Source organism: Orcinus orca, chromosome 3 (genome assembly GCF_937001465.1).
Source record: "Orcinus orca chromosome 3, mOrcOrc1.1, whole genome shotgun sequence".
Classification (NCBI taxonomy): Eukaryota; Metazoa; Chordata; class Mammalia; order Artiodactyla; family Delphinidae; genus Orcinus; species Orcinus orca.
Genome location: NC_064561.1, coordinates 20,624,224 through 20,646,029, shown reverse-complemented (window position 1 = coordinate 20,646,029; position 21,806 = coordinate 20,624,224). Strand labels below are relative to the sequence as shown.

General features: G+C 39.6%; 1 protein-coding gene across 5 annotated transcripts in view; it reads left to right on the top strand.

Annotated features, from left to right (window-relative positions):
- Positions 1–21,806, top strand: part of SIMC1 (SUMO interacting motifs containing 1) — a 97,621-nt gene that overhangs the window by 70,766 nt on the left and 5,049 nt on the right. For all 5 annotated transcript variants that reach the window (XM_049707426.1, XM_012538635.3, XM_033414908.2 and 2 more), the window contains 2 exons: positions 18,828–18,984; positions 19,163–19,247. In XM_049707426.1, coding sequence (XP_049563383.1) covers positions 18,828–18,984; positions 19,163–19,247 — 242 coding nt within the window. The remainder of the gene's footprint in view (positions 1–18,827; positions 18,985–19,162; positions 19,248–21,806) is intronic.

Sequence of the window (21,806 nt, the reverse complement as noted above, 5' to 3'; positions counted from 1 at the left end):
TCTCCATCAGGTCCATGTCTGCTTCCCATACTCATCCCCTAAGCTGCCAGTTGGCAGCCAAGACTATTCTTGTACAGTTCTGGTTCCTCTATTGGAAGAAAATGTCGTACCATACAGAATTGTAATAAAGATTTAATTAAAATATCCTGCTAAGATTAAGACAAACACTTATTGGGTCCCTACAATGTGCCAGTCATTGTCATGTTAATTATCTCATGTTTTCATAAAACTTTATAATGTTATTACTGTTTAACAAATGAGAAATATACTCTAAGTAGTTAAATAACCCAAGTTTACACAGCTAATCACATTCAGAATCCAGATTTAAACCCAGGACTTTTTTTTTTTTTTGCGGTATGCGGACCTCTCACTGTTGTGGCCTCTCCCGCCGCGGAGTACAGGCTCTGGACACGCAGGCCCAGCGGCCATGGCTCACGGGCCCAGCCGCTCCGCGGCATGTGGGATCCTCCCGGACCGGGGAACGAACCCGTGTCCCCTGCATCGGCAGGCAGACTCTCAACCACTGCGCCACCAGGGAAGCCCTTTTTTTTTTTTTTTTTTTTTTTTTTTTTTTGCGGTACGCGGGCCTCTCACTGTAGTGGCCTCTCCCGTGGCAGAGCACAGGCTCCGGACGCGCAGGCTCAGCGGCCATGGCTCACGGGCCTAGCCGCTCCGCGGCATGTGGGATCTTCACGGACCGAGACATGAACCCGTGTCCCCTGCATCGTCAGGCGGACTCTCAACCACTGCGCCACCAGGGAAGCCCCCCAGGACTTCTTAAATCCAAGGTCAGTTCAAAGAAGGCAATACATTACAGTGGTCAGCCAAAAGGAAGCATTCATAAATGCCATGCCTGCTCTATCACTTTGTTAAGGATATTTCATTTGGGTCCAACTCCCATACCATTCATTCATTTATACCCAGATTCTGGTGAGAGATGGGAAATCTAAGGAATGGGTAACTGTAAACAAATTTGGGCTTAACATAGACAAAAAAATTTTAAATAAAACCTGGCCCTACTTTAAAACTTTCTCAGAAAGGGCATATTGGCAACCACCCCAAATTATACTAGGAGATACTTTATATACTTTTATCTTGGTTGTTTTAACTTTTAAAAGTTTAGGTATAATTTACATGCAATTAAATGATACAAACTAATTTACATAAATATCCTTCCATGAGTTTTGACAAAGGCATAACCCATGTGACCTATCATTTTCCAGTGCCTTATTGATAGCATATAGAAATCCTGCAACCTTGCTGAATTCATTTATTCTAGTAGGAACATTTCTGTAGTTTCCTTAGAATTTTCTACATACACAATATTTTGTCTGCAAATAAAAACAGTTTAACCTCTTCCTTTCCAATCTGTATGCCTTTTGCTTGTTTATCTTACCCTATTGCATGGGCTAATACCTCCAATAGAATGTTGGAGAAGTGATAGGAACAGACATCCTTGCCTTATGCCTGATCTCAGGGGGCAAACATTCAGTCTTTGACCATTTAGTAGTAGTATTAGCTGTAGGTGTTTCATAGGTACCCCTTGTCAGATTGAGGAGACTTCCTTCTATTTCTAATATATTGAGTGTTTTTGTGAAGAATAGGTATTAAAATTTGTGAAATTTTTTTCCTCTATTGAGATAGTCAAAATTTTTCTCCTTTCTTCCATTGGTGTGATGGATTACATTGATTAATTTCCTAATATTAAAACAACCTTGCATTCCTAGAATAAAAAACCCTACTTGACTGTGATATGTTATCCTTTTTTTAATTGACAGATTGAATTTGCTAATATTTTGTTAAGGGCTTTTGCATCTATGTTTACTAGAGATAGTGATCTGTGATTTTATTTTCTTATAATGTTCAACCTCATTCATATTTAAAGAAATTTAAATTAAAACTACACTGAGGTACAATTTCTAACCTATCTAAATAGTAAAAATTTTAAAGTACTATAAAAGACTCCATTAGTGAGACTTTGAGAAAGCAGGTAGGTACTCATACATTGCTGGTGGGACTGCAGAATGGTACAAGCCTTATGGAGGGGAATTTTACAATATCTAACAAAATTAAAGGTACATGTACCTCTTGACCCAGCAATCTCATGTCTAGGAATTTACCCTGAAGGTACACTTTTTTTTTTTTTTCTTTTTGCGGTACGCGGGCCTCTCACTGTTGTGGCCTCTCCCGTTGCGGGGCACAGGCTCCGGACGCGCAGGCTCAGCGGCCATGGCGCACGGGCCCAGCCGCTCCGCGGCATGTGGGATCTTCCTGGACCGGGGCACAAACATGTGTTCCCTGCATCGGCAGGCGGACTCTCAACCACTGCGCCACCAGGGAAGCCCCCTGAAGGTACACTTTTAACAGTATAAAAATACATATGCACAAGGATATTCACAACAGCATGTTTGTAATTGCAAAATACTAGAAATAACCCAAATGCCCATACATAGGGCAGTGGTTGAATATCTGTGGTACATCTACACAGTGAAGATGTAGCTGTAAAAAAGTAAAATTTAAAAATAGGAGCAAAATATTTATGATCTGTTTTACAAAATATATTGTTAAGTAAACAAAGCAAAATACAAAAGAGTATGCATAATAAATATACATATCTTTTTCTAAAAAGGAGAAATTTTTAAACATACATGATTATAATAATTTACAAAAAAAGAAACCAAGTTAAGATAAACTGCAGTCTAATCAAATTGCTTACATACAGGGGTAGATAGATGGCAATGGGCTGGAAAGGAGATAAGGTTCTGAGCTGGAGTTGGAATGACCTTAATGGTAGTATTGGTAGTGTAATACTTCCCTGAGTATACTTCTTTGTATAGTTATAACTTTTAGACTTTTAGAACCATATTAATGTTTTATATACTCAAAAAAAGAAAAATAAATCAGCAAGGAAGTTGGATGGGAGCCTAACATGCAATACAAACAGACACAAATTAACCTGTGTTTTATTTTTTTTTTATTTTTTATTTTTTTTTTAACCTGTGTTTTAAATGAATAATAATTGGGGCCATGGGGTGGGGGATGGGAGGGAGGACAAGCCCAAGCAACTTTTTTTTTTTACTTCTTATTTTTAAATAATTATAGATTCACAGGAAGTTGCAAAAACTAGTACAGAGGGGTCCTGTATACCCTTCACCCTCTTTCCCCTAGTGATTACATCTTGCATAACTATAACAGTATCACAAAAAGGAAATTGACATTGGTATAATCCACAGAACATATTCAGATTTCATCCATTTCACCTAGATTGCCCTCATTTGAGGGTAGTTCTATGTAATTTTATCACATTTGTAGCTTCATATAACCACCAGCACAATCAAGATATATGGAACTGTTCCATCACCACAAAGATCCCTTGTACTACCCTTTTACGGGTAACTATTCATCTTCTCCAACCCCTGGAAACCACTAGTCTGTCCAAGTAAGGTAAAACACAGTATCTGGACTAAACGCCCTCAGGCTAAAGACAAAATGAAGTGTAAGTAAATATTAAACTCTAGTTAGTAACTTTCTTTTTCACAGAAAGTATGAGTTAACAATTCAAAAACTATCTTATGTGTATTCTAGGATTAAACAAATAAATGTATTGTGGATAATGAGAGCCAAGTTTCTCACTGTCAGAGAAGAGAGTTACACATATGAAAAGGGGAAAGGATAGAAGGAACCCTGTGGTGCTGGATTGGAATTGGAGGTATCAACATGAACTTGTGGTTTCTAATAGATATAGGAATAAATGTAGATGTGTGAGTGTGTTTTATATATATATATATAGTGTGTGTGTGTGTGAATTCATACGTCTGTTTCCTACCTTTACCCACTGAGAGAGCATAGAAACAATTACACCCTAGTAGCAGTGAGCACACCTAGTACTCAGATCTTTGTTTCTAAATACTAGTTTATACTAAAAGGAACCAGAGTTCTTTAAGGAAATGACTAATTCCAGAGCTGAGGTAAAGAAAAGTATAAAATGAGCCTAGAACATCTTGTTCCAGAAAGTGAGGAAATGTTCAAGGAATGTTCAGAGCATGTCAAAAGAAGCTTAAAGGGCTTCCACTGACTAAATCTGGGATAATTTGAGTACCAAATAAATATTGACAGTAGAACATTATAAACTGTTGTGTAAAATAAGAATCCATGATTCTAATACTGATAGGAAGGAAGAAAACGGACTCTTCCTTATATTAGAAAGCCAGCTAATAAATATAAGAAGAAATGATGGGGCTTCCCTGGTGGCGCAGTGGTTGAGAGTCCACCTGCCGATGCAGGGGACACGAGTTCGTGCCCCGGTCCGGGAAGATCCCACATGCCGCGGAGCGGCTGGGCCCATGAGCCATGGCCGCCGAGCCTGCGCGTCCGGAGCCTGTGCTCTGCAACGGGAGAGGCCACAACAGTGAGAGGTCCGCGTACCGCAAAAAAAAAAAAAAGAAGAAATGATGAATTAGGGGAAAAAATACCATTTGGAAGCCATCATAATAAGAGTAAATTCAGGTATGAGTGTGTACTAAAATTGTGAAAGTTTGTGTACTCCAAGATATTTGCATAATCTCAAAGTATATTCTCACAAGATATTAATTATGAAGTGAAAAATAATAACTTTACTGTGGAGATACTACCATAGTCAAGTGATCAAAATTAACACCAGCAATGGGACAAATTGGCATCATATGCCCCTTGATATGATACACACAACATTTTTGCAGTCCTCTTGCCAAAAAATGCATAACCTCAATCAAATCATGGGAAAACATCAGAGAAATCCCAAATGAGAAACATTCTATGAAAAAAACTGACCTGCACTTTTCCAAAATGTCAATGTCATGAAAGACAAAGCAAGATTGAGGAACTATTCCAGATCAAAGGACATTAGAAAACAGGCAACTGAATGCAATGCATAATCTGGGATTTTCTTTTGCTATTAATAGCATCATTAAGACAATTTAAAAAATCTGATTAAAGTCTATGCTTAATATAATAGTATTGCATTAAGATTAATTTTCTGATTTTTTTTATCATTGTACGTGGTTATCTTAGAGAATGTCCTTGTTTTTAGGAATTATACACTGCAAGTATTTAGGGATAAATGGGCATCATGTCTGCAACTTACTATCAAATAGTTTAGAGAAAAAAAATAGAAAGACAGAGTTAGTCAGAAGGATAAAGAAGATATGGTAAATGTCTAACACTTGGGGAACGTGAGTGAAAAATACTAAGGGTATTTGGGAATTATTTGTACTATTCTTGCAACTCTTCTCTGAGTATAAAAAATAAGTTTAAAAAAAAAGGTATATTTATTGTAAACAGCATATAGTCAGATTTGCTTTTATAGGCAGCTGAAAATCCCTGCCTTTTAACTGGAGTTATTTATTCCATTTACATTTAATTTAATTATTGGTTTTATATCTGTCATCTTACTGTTTGTTTCCTATTTGTCCCTTTTGTTCTTTGTTCATTTTTGCCTCCTTTTCTGCCTTCTTTTGGATTAATTATTTTCTATTATTCCATTTTATCTTTCCTAAGTCTTTTTAACTTTTTTAAATTAAAAATTTATTTTTACATAGTTGTAGATTCTTATGTAGTTGTAAGGAATAATACAGAGAGATCACATGTACTCTTTACACAATTTTGCCCAATGGTAACATATTGCAAAACTTTAGTGCATGTATCACAACCAGGATATCAAGAATGGATTTCCCTGGTGGCGCAGTGGTTAAGAATCCACCTGCCAATGCAGGGGACACAGGTTTGAGCCCCGGTCTGGGAAGATCCCACATGCCGCAGGGAAACTAAGTCCGTGAGCCTCAACTACTGAGCCTGCACTCTAGAGCCCGTGAGCCACAACTACTGAGTCCACGTGCCGCAACTGCTGAGGCCTGTGTGCCTAAAGCCCGTGCTCCGCAACGAGAGAGGCCACCGCAATAAGAAGCCCGCGCACTGCAACAAAGAGTAGCCCCCACTCACAGCAAATAGAGAAAGCCCGTGTGCAGCAACCCAATGCAGCCAAAAATAAAAAATTTTTTCAATTTTTAAAAATAAAAACAAAGAATGATAGAAGCCAAGATAGAGAACATTTCCATAGTCATAAGGATTATTCATTTTGCCCTTTTAGAACTATACCTTCCCACTGCCACCCCTTCTTAACCCTTGGCAACTACTAGTCTATTTTTCATTTTTATAGTTTTGTCATTTCAAGATATTGTATAAGTGGAATCATACAGTATGTAACCTTTGGGGATTGGCTTTTTCACTTAGCATAAATCTCTGGAGATCCATTCAGGTTGTTGTATCTATCAATAGTTGATTATTTTTTATTGCTGAATAGTATTCCATAGTGTGGGTGTACCTTTGATTTTTTTTTTTTAACAATTTACCTCCTGAAGGATATCTGTCTTGTTACCAGTTTGGGGCTATTATGAATAAAACTTCTATAAACATTCATGTACAAATTTTTGAATAAATGTAAGTCTTCATTTCTATGGAATAAGTGCCAAGGAGTGCAATTTTTGTATTATATAGTAGTTACTTATTTAATTTTTTTAAGAAACTGCCAAACTGTTTCCTTGAGTGGCTGTACGGTTTTACATTCCCCCCAGCAGTATATGAGTGATCCAGTTTCTCTGCATCCTGGCCAGCATTTGGTGTTGTTACTGTTTTTTATTTTAGCCATTCTGATAGGTGTGTAGTGGATTCTCATTATGATTTTCATCTTCATTTCTCTGATGGCTAATGAAGTTGAACATCTTTTCATGTGCTTAATACCATCTGTATAACATCTTCACTAAAATATTTTTTTCTCATGTTCTAAATAGATTGTTTGCTTTTTTACTGAGTTTGGTTTTTTTTAATAGATCTTTATTGGAATATAATTACTTCACAATACTGTGTTAGTTTCTGTTGCACAGTGAAGCGAATAGCCATATGCATACACATGTCCCCATATCCCTTCCCTCTTGAGCCTCCCTCCCATCCCCCCTCTAGGTCATCATAAAGCACCGAGACGATCTCCCTGTGCTATGCTGCTGCTTCCCACCAGCCAACTATTTTACATTTGGTAGTGTATGTATGTCAATGCTACTCGCACTTTGCCCTCCCACCCCATGTCCTAAAGTCCATTTTCTATGTCTATCTCTTTATTCCTGCCCTGCAACTAGGTTCATCAGTACCTTTTTTTTTTTAGATTCCATATATATGTGTTAGCATATAGTATCTGTTTTTCTTTTTCTGACTTACTTCACTCTGTATGAGAGACTCTAGGCCCATCCACCTCACTACAAATAACTCAATTTTGTTTCTTTTTATGGCTGAGTAATATTCCATTGTGCATATGTGCCACATCTTCCTTACCCATTCATCTGTCGATGGACATTTAGGTTGGTTCCATGTCCTGGCTATTGTAAATAGTGCTGCAATGAACATTGGTACATGTCTCTTTCTGAATTATGGTTTTCTCAGGGTATATGCCCAGTAGTGGGATTGCTGGGTCATATGGTAGTTCTCTTTTTAGTTTTTTAAGGAACCTGCATACTGTTTTCCATAGTGGTTGTATCAATTTACATTCCCACCAACAGTGCAGGAGGATTCCCTTTTCACCACACCCTTTCCAGCATTTATTGTTTCTAGATTTTTTGATAATGACCATTCTGACCAGCGTGAGGTGATACCTCATTGTAGTTTATTTTTTTTTTTTTTGCAGTACGCGGGCCTCTCACTGTTGTGGCCCCTCCCATTGCGGAGCACAGGCTCCGGACGCGCAGGCTCAGCAGCCATGGCTCACAGACCCAGCCGCTCCACGGCATGTGGGATCTTGCCGGACCGGGGCACGAACCCGTGTCCCCTGCATCGGCAGGTGGACTCTCAACCACTGCGCCACCAGGGAAGCCCCTCATTTTAGTTTTGATTTGCATTTCTCTAATAATTAGTGATGTTGAGCATCTTTTCATGTGCCTCTTGGCCATCTGTATGAAATGTCTATTTAGGTCTTCCACCCATTTTTTAACTGGATTGTTTGGTTTTTTTCATATTGAGCTCCATGAGCTGTTTGTATATTTTGGAGATTAATCTTTTGTTGTTTCATTTGCAAATATTATTTTCTCCCATTCTGAGGGTTGTCTTTTTGTCTTGGTTATGGTTTCCTTTGCTGTGCAAAAGCTCTTAAGTTTAAGTCCCATTTGTTTATTTTTGTTTTTATTTCTGTTACTCTAGGATATGGTTCAAAAAAGATCTTGCTGTGGTTTATGTTAAAGAGTGTTTTTCCTATGTTTTCCTCTAAGAGTTTTATAGTGTCTGGCCTTATGTTTAAGTGTTTAATCTATATGGAGTTTATTTTTGTGTATGGTGTTAGGTAGTATTCTAATTTCATTCTTTTACACGTAGCTGTCCAGTTTTCCCAGCATCACTTATTGAAGAGGATGTCTTTTCTCCATTGTATGTTCTTGCCTCCTTTGTCGTAATTAGGTGCCCATATATGCATGGGTTTATCTCTGGGCATTCTATCCTGTACCATTGATCTATATTTCTGTTTTTGTGCCAGTACCATACTGTCTTGATTACTGTAGCTTTGTAGTATAGTTTGAAGTTGGGGAGCCTGATTCCTCCAAGTCCATTTTTCTTTCTCAAGATTCCTTGGCTATTCAGAGTCTTTTGTGTTTCCATACGAATTGTAAAGTTTTTTGTTCTAATTCTGTGAAAAATGCCATTGGTAGTTTGATAGGGATTGCATTGAATCTGTAGATTGCTTTAGGTAGTATAGTCATTTTCACAATATTGATTCTTCCAATCCAAGAACATGATATATTTCTCCATCTGTTTATGTCATCTTTGATTTCTTTCGTCAGTGTTTTATAGTTTTCTGAGTGCAAGTCTTTCACCTCCTTAGGCAGGTTTATTCCTAGGTATTTTATTCTTTTTGTTGCAATGGTAAATGGGAGTGTTTTCTTAGTTTCTGTTTCTGCTTTTTGTTGGTGGTGTATAGGAATGCCAGAGATTTCTGTGCATTAATTTTGTATCCTTCAACCTTACCAAATTCATTGATTAGTTCTAGTAGTTTTCTGGTGGTATCTTTAGGATTTTCTATGTATAGCATCATGTTGTTGGCAAACAGTGACAGTTTTACTTCTTCTTTTCCAATTTGTATTCCTGTTTTTTCTTTTTCTTCTCTGATTGCTGTGGCTAGGACTTACAAAACTATGTTGAATAAGAGTGGTGAGAGTGGACATCCTTGTCTTGTTCCTGATCTTAGTGGAAATGCTTTCAGTTTTTCACCATTGAGTATGATGCTTGCTGTGGGTTTGTCATATATGGCCTTTATTATGTTGAGGTAGGTTCCCTCTATGCCCATTTTCTGGAGAGTTTTTATCATAAATGGGTGTTGAATTTTGTCAAAAGCTTTTTCTGCATCTATTGAGATGATCATATGGTTTTTATTCCTTAATTTGTTAATGTGGTGTACCATATTGATTGATTTGCATATATTAAAGAATCCTTGCATCCCTGGGATAAATCCCACTTGATCATGGTGTATGATCCTTTTAATGTGCTGTTGGATTCTGTTTACTAGTATTTTGTTCAGGATTTTTTTTGGAAGAGTTTGAGAAGGATTGGTGTTAGCTCTTCTCTAAATGTTTGATAGAATTCGCCTGTGAAGCCATCTGGTCCTGGACTTTTGTTTGTTGGAAGATTTTAAATTACAGTTTCAATTTCATTACTTGTGATAGTTCTGTTTATATTTTCTAATTCTTCCTGGTTCAGTCTTGGAAAATTGTACCTTTCCAAGAATTTGTCCGTTTCTTCATGGTTGTCCATTTTGTTGGCATATAGTTGCTTGTAGTAGTCTCTTACGATGCTTTGTATTTCTGCAGTGTCTGTTGTAACTTCTCCTTTTTCATTTCTAATTTTATTGATTTGCATCCTCTCCCTTTTTTTCTTGATGAACCTGACTAAGGGTTTATCAATTTTGTTTTTCTCAAAGAACCAGCTTTTAGTTTTATTGATCTTCGCTATTGTTTTCTTCATTTCTATTTCATTTATTTCTGCTCTCATCTTTATGATTTCTTTCCTTCTACTGACTTTGGGTTTTCTTTGTTCTTCTTTCTCTAGCTGTTTTAAGTATAGAGTTAGATTGTTTATTTGAGATTTTTCTTGTTTCTTGTAGTGAGATTGTATTGCTATAAACTTCTCTCTTAGAACTGCTTTTGCTGCATCCCATAGGTTTTGGGTTGTCATGTTTTCATTGTCATTTGTTCCTATGTATTTTTTTATTTCTTCTTTGATTTCTTCAGTGATCCCTTGGTTATTTAGTAGTGCACTGCTTAGCCTCCATGTATTTGTGTTTTTTACAGTTTTTTTCCTGTGATTGATTTCCAGTCTCATGGCATGTGGTCAGAAAAGATGCTTGATATGATTTCAATTTTCTTAAATTTTCCGAGGCTTGATTTGTGACCAAAGATGTGATCTATCCTGAAGAATGTTCCATGTGCACTTGAGAAGAAAGTGTATTCTGCCACGTTTGGGTGGAATGTTCTATAAATATCAGTTAGATCTGTCTGGTCTATTGTGTCATTTAAAGTTTGTGTTTCCTTATTTATTTTCTGTTTGGATGATCTGTCCATTGGTATAACTGGGGTGTTAAAGTCCTCTACTATTATTGTGTTACTGTCGATTTCTCCTTTCATGGTTGTTAGCATTTGCCTATGTATTGAGGTGCTCCTATGCTGGGTGCATATATATTTATAATTGTTATATCTTCTTCTTGGATTGATCCTTTGATCATTATGTAGTGTCCCTCCTTGTCTGTTGTAACATCTTTTTCCATCCCTTCAGTTTCAGTGTGTATATGTCCCTAGATGTGAAGTGGGTCTCTTGTAGACAGCATATATATGGGTCTTGTTTTTGTATCCATTCAGCCAGTCTGTGTCTTTTGGTTGGGGCATTTAATAATCAAGGTTATTATCGATATGTATGTTCCTATTACTATTTTCTCAACTGTTTTGGGTTTGTTTCTGTGGGTCTTTTTCTCCTCTTGTGTTTCCCGCTTGGAGAAGTTTCTTTAGCGTTTGTTGTAAAGCTGGTTTGGTGGTGCTGAATTCTCTTAGCTTTTCCTTGTCTGAAAAGCTTTTGACTTCTCCATTGAATCTGAATGAGATCCTTGCTGGGTAGAGTAATCTAGGTTGTAGGTTTTTCTCTTTCATCACTTTAAGTATATCCTGCCACTCCCTTCTGGCCTGCAGAGTTTCTGCTGAAAAATCAGCTGATAACGTTATGGGGATTCCTTTATATGTTATTTTTTGTTTTTCCCTTGCTGCTTTTAATATTTTTCTTTGAATTTAATTTTTGTTAGTTTGAATAATATGTGTCTTGGTGTGTTTTTCCTAGGGTTTATCCTGTATGGGACTCTCTTTGCTTCCTGGACTTAAGTGACTCTTTCCCATGTTATGGAAGTTTTCAACTATAATCTCTTCAGATATTTTCTCAGACCCTTTCTTTTTCTCTTCTTCTTCTGGGACCCCTATAATTCGAATGTTGGTGCGTTTAATGTTGTCCCAGAGGTCTCTGAGATTGTCTTCAATTCTTTTCATTCTTTTTTCTTTATTCTGCTCCTCGACAGTTATTTCCACCATTTTGTCTTCCAGGTTACTTACTTGTTCTTCTGCCTCAGTTATTCTGTTACTGATTCCTTCTGCTGTATTTTTTATTTCAGTTATTGTATTGTTCATCTCTGTTCTTTATTTCTTCTAGACCTTTGTTAAACATTTCTTGTATTTTCTCAGTCTGTGCCTCCATTCTGTTTCCGAGATTCTGAATCATCATTACTATCATTACTTTGAATTCTTTTTCAGGTAGATTGCCTATTTCCTCTTCATATTTTTGGTCTTGTAGGTTTTTACCTTGCTCCTCCATCTGTGACATATTATTTTGCCATCTCATTTTTTTAATTTTTTTATGAGTGGGACCGTGTTCTTGTCTTACTGGTTGTTTGGCCTGAGGCTTCCAACACTGGGGTTTGTAGGCTACTGGGTAGAGCTGGGTCTTGGTGCTAAGATGAGGAACTCCGTGAGACCTCATTCCAATGAAAATTCCCTGGGGTCTAAGGTTCTCTGTTAGTCCAGTGGTTCGGACTCAGAACTCCCACTGCAGGAGCTTCGTCCTTACCCTGGCAGGCTCATGAACCAAGATCCCACAAGCTGCCTGGGGTGGCAAAAAAATAAAATACAATAACAAAGTAAAAAATAAAATTAGACTAGGAAACTAACAGATATGTTAGGAAGAATATAAAAATAAAAATATAGATGAATCAACAACCGGAAGGTACAACAGTACCACAGTAGTAAAAGAGAGGAGGGGAAAAAAAGGGGGGTGGGGGAGGAGGCTTTGGCTGCAGAGGGCAGGGCCTAAGCAAGGGTGAGGTTTGGGTAGTGGGTGGGGCTAATGCTCAGGACCCACAGGGCTGGAACAGGCCCTGGGGGCTGTGGGGGATGGGGCTTAGGCTCAAGGAACAGAAGGAGCCCAGGCGTGCCCCCCACTCCTGGTCTGAGAGGGCAGGGGACTTCACCTGGGAGCCCAGCAGGCTTCCTGGGCTCAAGTGGGTGGGACAAACGCCCTCCTCTCCTCTCCTGCTCTTCCAGTCTGGGAGGGCCCCTCCCCCCTGCCTCTCCTGATCTCCCCTCCTCCCTCCTATGCCCTCAAGGACCTACATAGCCTGGAGGGGTCTTTGGAGGGCAGGTGACAGGCCTGGGATCTCAGCAGGCTCCCCATACCGAGTGAGAGGGGCAATCGCCCTCCGCTCATCCCCCACTCCTCCCAGATGGCTCCTCCCAACTGCCTCTCCTGATCTCCCTGCCTCCCTCCTATGCCCCCAGGACCCATGCAGCCTGGATGGGGCTTTGGAGGGGGGGTACAGGCCTGGGAGCTCAGCATGCTCCCTGGCCCAGGCGGGCCAGGCAATCGCCCTCCCTCCTCTCCTGCTCTTCCTGGAGAGTTCCTCCCGCCTGCCTCTCCTGATCTCCCTGGCCTCAGGGATGCCGATCCTGTCTGGCTTCCACTTCTCCTCCCCCATCAGTCCCCCTACATCCTACCGGTTCACTTTGGGGTACCTCCCATCTCCTTGGGCATCAGAGTCCCCCACCAGCGGCCGGCAGGTGCCCTAGTTGCAGGGAAAAGCTAACTCCACGTCTTCCCACATCTCCATCTTGACTCTGCTCTCCTACTGTTGACTTTTAAGAGTCTATATATTCTAGATACAATCCTTTTTCAGATCTGTAGTTTGCAAATATTTTCTCCCATTCTGTAGTTTGTCTTTTCATCCTCTTTAACAAGGTCTTTCAAAAAGCAAGCTTTAAATTTTAATGAAGTCCAGCTTATCAGCTTTTTCTTTTAAGGAAAAAGCTTTTGTGCCAAAGATTCCTTAGGATTGTCTGTGTAGACCATCATTTCATCTGCAAATAGGGAAAGTTTTATTTCTTTTTTTCCAATCAGTATGCCTTTTATTGCCTTACTGCACTGGCTAGAACTTCCAGTACTATGTTGAATAGCAGTGATGAAAGCAGACACCTTTGTTCATGATCTAGGGGAAAGCATTCAGTTCATTAATTATTGATTAATTAAAATATGAGTTCAGGGCTTCCCTGGTGGCGCAGTGGTTGAGAGTCCACCTGCCAATGCAGGGGACACAGGTTTGTGCCCCGGTCCGGGAAGATCCCACATGCTGCGGAGCGGCTAGGCCCGTGAGCCATGGCCACTGAGCCTGCGCGTCCGGAGCCTGTGCTCCGCCACGGGAGAGGCCACAACAGTGAGAGGCCCGCGTACCGCAAAAAAATATATATATATGAGTTCACCATTAATTATGATGCCAGCTATAAGTTTTTTTGTAGATATTCATTAATAAGTTGAAGAAGTTCCCTTCTATTCCTAGTTTTCTCAGTTTTTATCATGAGCAGGTATTGAATTTTATCACATGCTTTTTCAGCAAATGTTTTACTTTTTTTAATGGTTGCTCTTGGAATTACAATATGCATTCTTAACTTACTAGAGTCTGCCTTGAATTAATATTATATCATAACATGTAATGTAAGAACCTTATAACTGTGTATTTCCATTTACCCCACTCCCATCCTCTGTGCTATTGTTGTCATACATTTTACTCCAGGATGGGATCATATTTTTGCTTTAAACATTTAGTTGTTTTTAAAAAAATTTCAGAGATATGGGAGGGAAAGTCTTTATACTACCTAACTGTGATATTATGACCTATAATTAGAAATATATATATTTGATCTTCATCCTGTTCCTGGCACAGAGCTCTTTTGGAGTTTTATAAGTGATAAGAGTGATCAAGTTATCTTTGTTATGTTAGTGAGGGGTCTTTCAGAAAGTATTTGGTGACCTAAGGATAGGAGCTGGTTGCCAGGGGAACCATGTAATTAGAGAGTTGGGACTCCAACCCTCCACTACCAGCCCTCCCCCCACCCCACCCCCACGTCTTGGGAATGGGCAGGGGCTGGAGGTTGAGTTCAATTACCAATGGCCAATGATTTAATCAGTCATGCCTATCTAATGCAGCTTCCTTGAAAACCCAAAAGGCCTGGGTTCAGAGAGCTTCCAGGTTGGTAAACAGGTGGAGATGCCTGTAGAGTGATGTACCCAGAGAGCATGGAAGGGCCTCACCCTTTCCCCATACCTTATGCATCTCTCCCATTTGGCTGTTCTTGAGTTATATCCTTTTATAATAAACTGGTAATCTAGTAAGTAAAGTGTTTCTCTGAGTTCTGTGAGCCACTGTAACAAATTAATCAAACCTAAGATGGGTTTCTGGGAACCTTCGATCTATAGCTAAGTGGTTCAGAAGCACACAGGTCAACAACCTGGACTTTCCAATTGGCACCTGAAGAGAGAGTGGGAGGGCAGTCTTGTAGGATTGAGCCCTTAACCTGTGGGATCTGACACTATGGTAAATAGTGTCAGAATTGAGTTAATTGCTTAGTGGTGCTGAAATAAAACACACATCAGATCCACATAGCTACCATTTTGGGTGCTCTTCTTTCTTTGTTGAAGATCCAAGTTCCATTTGGTATCATTTCTCTTCCACCTAAAGAACTTAACTTCTTTTAACATTTTTTGTAGTGCAGGTCTACCATAATGAATTCTCTCAGCTTTTGTTTATCTGGAAATGTTTTTATTTTACCTTCATATATGAATGGTGTTTTTACTTGATATGAGTTCTAGATTGATAGGTATTTTTAATTTATTTTAAAGATGGATTGCTGATGAGAAGTCTGGATTGCTGATGAGAAGTCATTAGAATTTCTTACTTTTGTTCCCTTATATGCCATGTGTCTTTGTTCTCTGGCTGCTTTTTTTTGTTTTCAGCAATTTGATTATTATAACTAGGTGTGGTTTCCTTTATGTTTATCCTGCTTGGGGTTTATTGAGATTCTGGAATCTGTGAGTTGATACTTTTGATCAATTTTTGAAATATCTTGGCCATTATTTTTTGCCCCAAACTTTCATCTTCTGGGAATTCAAGTACATATACATGAAGCTGTATGACACTGTTCCACAGAACACTGAGGATCTGGTGTTTTCTACTGTTGTTGTTTTGTTTTATTTTGTTTTGACTTGTCTTTTTTTTTTCTCTTTTTCACTTTGGATAGACTTCATGCTCCTGATCTTTTCTTTTGTGGTGCCCAATTGTTGTTAAGCCTATCCAGTGATTTTTTTTTTTTTCAGGTATTGTGTTTTTCAGCTCTAGAGTCTCCATTTGGTTCATTGTTATAGTGTCCATTTCTCTTTGCTAAGTGTCCCCATCTAATCACTGATTATATATATCTTGGTTAGTTGGTCGGCTGGTTGGTTGGTTGGTTGGTTAATTTTGAACATATTTATAATAGCTGTTCTAAAGTCCTTGTCTACTAATTCCAACATCTGTATCAACTCTTAGCCTGTTTCTATGGACATTTTGCTCCTGGTTATGAATCACATTTTCCTGCTTTTTCCCCTGTCTAATAATTTTTTATTGTGTGCTGAACATTATGAATGCCACATTGTTGAGAGTCTGAAATTTGCTGACTTCCTTTAAAGAGTATTGAGTTTCATTCTTGCAGACAGTGATTTACTGGCAGATTAGCTTTCTCCTTTTAAGCCTTGTTTCTAGGATTTGTAAGGGTGTTCTAAATCAACCCTTCTTAAGATACTAGTCTTGTAGCTTAGTCTTTCTGGGGTTGCACCTGAATGCCCAACATGTTCAATGAGATCTCTCCTCTAGCTCATTGAAACCCCATGTCTTTCAGCACTGGGTACTCTCCCAAATTCCCAGTCAGCTCATAGCTCCTCACTAGCTGTTCTCTCCCAGGCTTTTGGATCTTCTCCCTGTCCGTGTGCCAAGGGGGCCCCTTACACATATTTCTTGAGCTCCCTCTTCTTTGACACAAATTCCAGCCACCTCAGCTCTACTGAACTCCAGTCTCTGTTTGCTCTGCCCAACAAGCCCACTGCTTTCTGTTTGGGACCAACGCTTTCCTCTGCCTTAGTTAGAAAGTGCCCCCAGCAAGAAATCTGGGGTAAACATGGGGTTCACCACCTTTGTTTCCCTTCTCTCAAGAATAATAGTCATTTGTAGTAGCTTGTCCAATGCCTGAAAATAGTTATTTCATATATTTTGTACAGGTTTATAATTATTGATAACAGGAGAGTAAATCCAATACCAGCTATACTTGTTAAGGCTGGATCTGGATGTTAGCCTTCCTCTGTATCTTGTTTTTAAATTTTGAATTTGAATTGCTATAGATAATTGTACCTCCATTTCCTACTATGTCCAATACATTAAAATTACTTTCTTGTCCCTTGGATATTTCTGGGTTTGCCATCTTGGGTTATAAAACCAGGACAAATGCAGGCCCTGGAATAAAAATTGGAAGAGAAAATACAGTTTGAAATAAAAAGTTATTAAATAGGAAAACTGTCTTGTGAAAGTAATAGGCCAAATACAGAGTAGAAATTAAACTTTAAAAGAATTGGGGGAATATCTTATAAATGTAATAATTTGGAGTCCTTTGTATTAAAAAAGAAAATTTGTCAGAGGAGGTATAGAATCGTACTTAAAAAAAAAACACACATTAAAGAGATAAAATGGGGCTTCCCTGGTGGCGCAGTGGTTAAGAATCCACCTGCCAATGCAGGGGACACGGGTTTGAGCCCCGGTCCGGGAAGATCCCACATGCCGCAGAGCAACTAAGCCCATGTGCCACAACTACTGAGGCTGCGCTCTAGAGCCCGTGAGCCACAACTACTGAGCCTGCGTGCCACAACTACTGAAGCCCACGTGCTACAACTACTGAAGCCCGTGTGCCCAGAGCCCGTGCTCTGCAGCAAGAGAAGCCACCGCGATGAAAAGCCCGCGCGCTGCAAAGAAGAGTAGCCTACGCTCGCCGCAACTAGAGAAAGCTCGCGCACAGCAACAAAGACCCAACACAGCCATAAATAAATAAATATATTTTTTTAAAAAAGAGAGATAAAATGGATTTTCACAAATATTACAGACTTTTTAAAACTGTTGAATGGTAAGAAGCAAAGGTTTTAAAGTATTTATTCTGCTTTTTTACCCTTGCTTTTACACAAATAATACCTGTGCCTGGTGGAACAGCAACGGGAAAGGGGAAAAAAGAAAATAAAAATGAATAGATACTTTGTTATTTATCATTTTTATAAGTGACAGTGGCACAAAGAGCACCCTATTTTTCCAGATGTTGCAAAACTGCAAAGGGGCAGTTGTAGAAGAAAGAACTCTGAGATCTAGAGCTAGCTCTGTTGCTGCCATCTCCTTATCTGCTCATGAGCCGTCTATTCCTCAGAATTGCTATGACAAGCAGACCTGGCAAGAACCACCAAACAAACCTTCAGGCAAAAACCTTCAGGCAGTCCAGAGATTCACCCTGTGCATCTGAGATTCATAACTTTTTTTTTTGGTAGCTGACATTGCTTTTAGAACAATGAGTTTGATTCACCTTTCTGAAGCACAGCCCCCGTTTTACAGCTGTCCTGCTCAGAAGCCTCTGAATGTGCTCCAGCCCACCCTCGCTGGCCAAGCCCTGCCCTGCACAGAGTGACAAAGTCAAGGGCCAGAGTCCCTCTGGGACTCTTTAAGTCCTAGACTTGAAATTTAACAAGGCTGCAGTGCCCCAGCTATGACTTTTACTTCTTTGTTTTTACCCATGTTTATCCCTGCACTGAAATGCCTCCTGCCTCGGGCCTTCTTTACTCCTAGACCACTGTCAGCAGTGCCACCTCCTCCATACGAAGGCTGCTTCCAGCCCCTTGACCAAATGTGCTCTCTTCTCTGTGTCTCTAGAGCGCCACAGGCACCTCGCATACGTGTACACTTGCCCTGCGCTTTATGTAGGTTTCCTGTTGCATACTTCTTGCCCCTCTTCAACTATCAGCTTTTTGAGAGCAATATCCTCTTTTATTTCTCTTATTATTCCTTGTTTCTGCCAAACAGTACCTGGCACATTATGGCCATTCAGAAATATGTAATCTCATGATTAATTCTCTTGGTTACAGTATGATATAATTCTTCTGAACGTGTCCTAAACTAGTCTTTTTCAAATATCAAAGACTTTCCCTCCTTCTGACAGTTGCGAATTTATGAACAAATCCATTTCTGCCCTGTCCACAAGCTTTGTGATTTTGTAGGCCTTCACTGTATTCCTTCTTAGCCTTCTCTGGATTAGGGCAAAGGTTAGAGCATTCAGGGAGAATTGTGGTGTATGTTCCGTGAAACAATAATTGTGATGGTGAACTCTCTCTATCTCTTCTCCACACAGAGAGATGTTCTTTACTACCATGGAGAGCCACCTTCTGCGCTGCAAAGTGCTGGAAATCATATTCCTCCACAGCTGTGAGACACCCACCCGCCTGCCCTTGTCTCTGGCCCAGGCCCTCTATTTTCTGAACAATTCCACATCACTGCTCAAGTGTCAGGTACATTTTTCCCTATTTCAGTTCCAGGCCTAGAACACCTTTTCCTTAATCCTTGATTAAGTAAATTATGTAAAAGTGTTTTACACTTTTTTACATTATGTAAAAGTGACTTGAAAACTGTACAAAACCTCTAACTGAGGAAGGCATTTATTACCAATTGCTTTTACTATCTCTGCAGTCGGATAAAACCCAGTGGCAGACATGGGATGAACTGGTTGAGCATCTACAGTTTCTGTTATCCAGTTACCAACATGTTTTAAGAGGTAAGGAGCATTTGGTCACAAACCAGACGGTGTGGGAGTCTCACAGTGGACATTATTATGAATTAAAGTTACATAAGGGACTCTAATTTGTTAGCTTCAGTAAACCATTGTTCCTTGGTGTAACTGTGAGGAACAAGGAAGGACATAGCCAGAATCACTGCTATGAAACAGAAGAATTCACATAGTATTTTTGTTATGGCAGATACTACAGTGGTCCTCACAGTTATTAGGCTGTGCAGGTAAACAAAAGTCATCCTAACATGAGAAGGATTTAGTAATGACCTGATTTGGCCCTGGCATCTTTCCGTGGCCTATCACTGCAGCGTCTTTGTTGGGTGGATTGCTCACTGACTCGGACATTGTAAATATCCGTCAATATGATGCAAATACAGAGCAAATCAGTGGCAAAGTAAAAATGTACATCTTGCAAAAGTTGTAAGACACTCTTAAGTCTGTGAAAGTGGCTCTGCTCTAGTCACAGGCAAAGCCAGTGATCCGTGAGGATCTGGAAAAGTTAGACTAATTAACACTCAGGGGGCAAATATTGACAAGGATAATGATGGAATAGCTGCTTCAAATAAGAATGATTTGATTAGCCAAGGATTAATGTGGTCCCTGGGGAAACTAATGTAATTATTAATTACATAAGGAAAGATAGTAAGTTTTCAGGGGAGAAAACTGACATGCCTCTTGATGTGATACCCTGAGAAGGACCCCTCATCACTTATGTAGTGTTCTTGCCAAAAATTCATGACCTGAATCTAATCAGAAGGAAGCATCAGACAAACCCAGATTGAAGGGCGTTTACAAAGTAGCTGGCCTGTACTTTCAAAAGTCACAATGTCTTAAAAACAAAGAAAGACTGAAGAACTGTTCCAGATTAAAAACAAACTAAAGCACATGAATATTAAACATAAAACATGATCCTGGATGGGATCCTGAACCAGGAAAAAAGAAGTTATAATGTGCATTATTGGGACAATTGGTAAATTTTAAGTAGATTATATAATAGTATTGTGTTAATATTAAGTTTCATTTTTTTTTTATAATTATCCTGGCTTATGAAAGTAAATACCCTTGGTCTTAGGAAATTCACTCTCAAGTATTGAGGGGTACAATGTCCAACTTATTCTCCATCAGTAAGGGGGGAAAATGCATATACACACACACACACACACACACACACACACACACACATACATACATATATACACAATTTACCTGCCATGATCATATTGAGGTTGATTTTAACTCAGTAATGGCACTTGGGAAGATAAGATGGTCCTTACACCCTCTTGGGCCTGGAATTGAGGAAGCTGTTACAGAAACATTTTAAAAAGCACTGGATTTAAGACAGAAGGTCTGGGTTTAAATCCCAACTCCATCACCTACTCTGCATTGGGCAGCTAACTTTATGTCTCTAGACCTCAGTTTCTTCCTTCTATAGAACGGGGATGGTAATACATAACTTGCCAAGACTGATTGCTAATGGGCGTGAGATAAAAGTAGAAAGCGCTCAGTCAGTGTTAGCTGCCTATCATCTGGCCAGGAGGGTCTTCTCTGTTTCAGGCGCCTGTAACTAAAACATAAGAGAGAGCATTGTCAAGGCCACGACATGTGATTGTGTGGTTTGTGCATTTTTTAACACGCTCAAAGAAAGGTATGTGTCCTTCTCAGAACAAAGCCCCAAAGGCAAATTCCATGCCTCATGGAGGTTTATGTAATTGTTTCTTTTGGAGATCTAGCTGAAAGTTTAATATTAAAGCAGCTCGGTTTTGCTTGAAGTTCACCTTTAACACTTCTTGTCCATTTCTGTTTTGCGTCCCAGGGAATACACCTGGGTCATGGGCAATAGTAATTTAAGATGGACATGGGATCTACTTTTATTACAGAATATTCTTCTGCCTTGAATAAAGGAGAGGAAGGCCTCAGACCAGTGTATATTGACCAAGAATAAACGGGGTGTGTTCCAATGCTATTTTATCCTTAACATCGTTTCCAGCTTCTTTGGAGACCAGGAGTTAAGAAGGAGAAAAAAATATTTAGAACCAGTAGTTTGAAAACAGTCCTACAAAGAACTACAAAGAACACAGCTGAATGGTTCCCTGAAATGGTCAGTGTCCTTGTCAGTAGGCATTTTACTGTGAGGGCTCCTTAGTCATCTCTGTCCTCTTCAAGTGGGCTGAGGACATTGTTGAGTGCGTTTTGAGGTCGGCCGGAGTTGTCCAGCTCCAAGGGCAGGGGAAGAAGGGAAGAGGTTGGGGAGCCTAAGCTCGCCCTATGTTTATGGGAACCTCTTAGCATGGAGGAAGAGAGGAAGGCAGCATAGGTAAATGCGCATGCACTGGCTTATCTAACGCAGTACCCCTGTGAAGGTGAGTACCACCCGCCTTTCACAGGTGGGAAAACAAAGGCTGAGAGGAAAGTAAATGCAGAGCCAGGTCTGTTGCCAAAGTCTGTATATGGTGAAAGCACACTGGAAGGAACTAATTTTCTATGAAATCACTGGGTGAGATTAGAAGGTGAGATTCTAAGGAATTTCCGACCCCCCACTTTCTA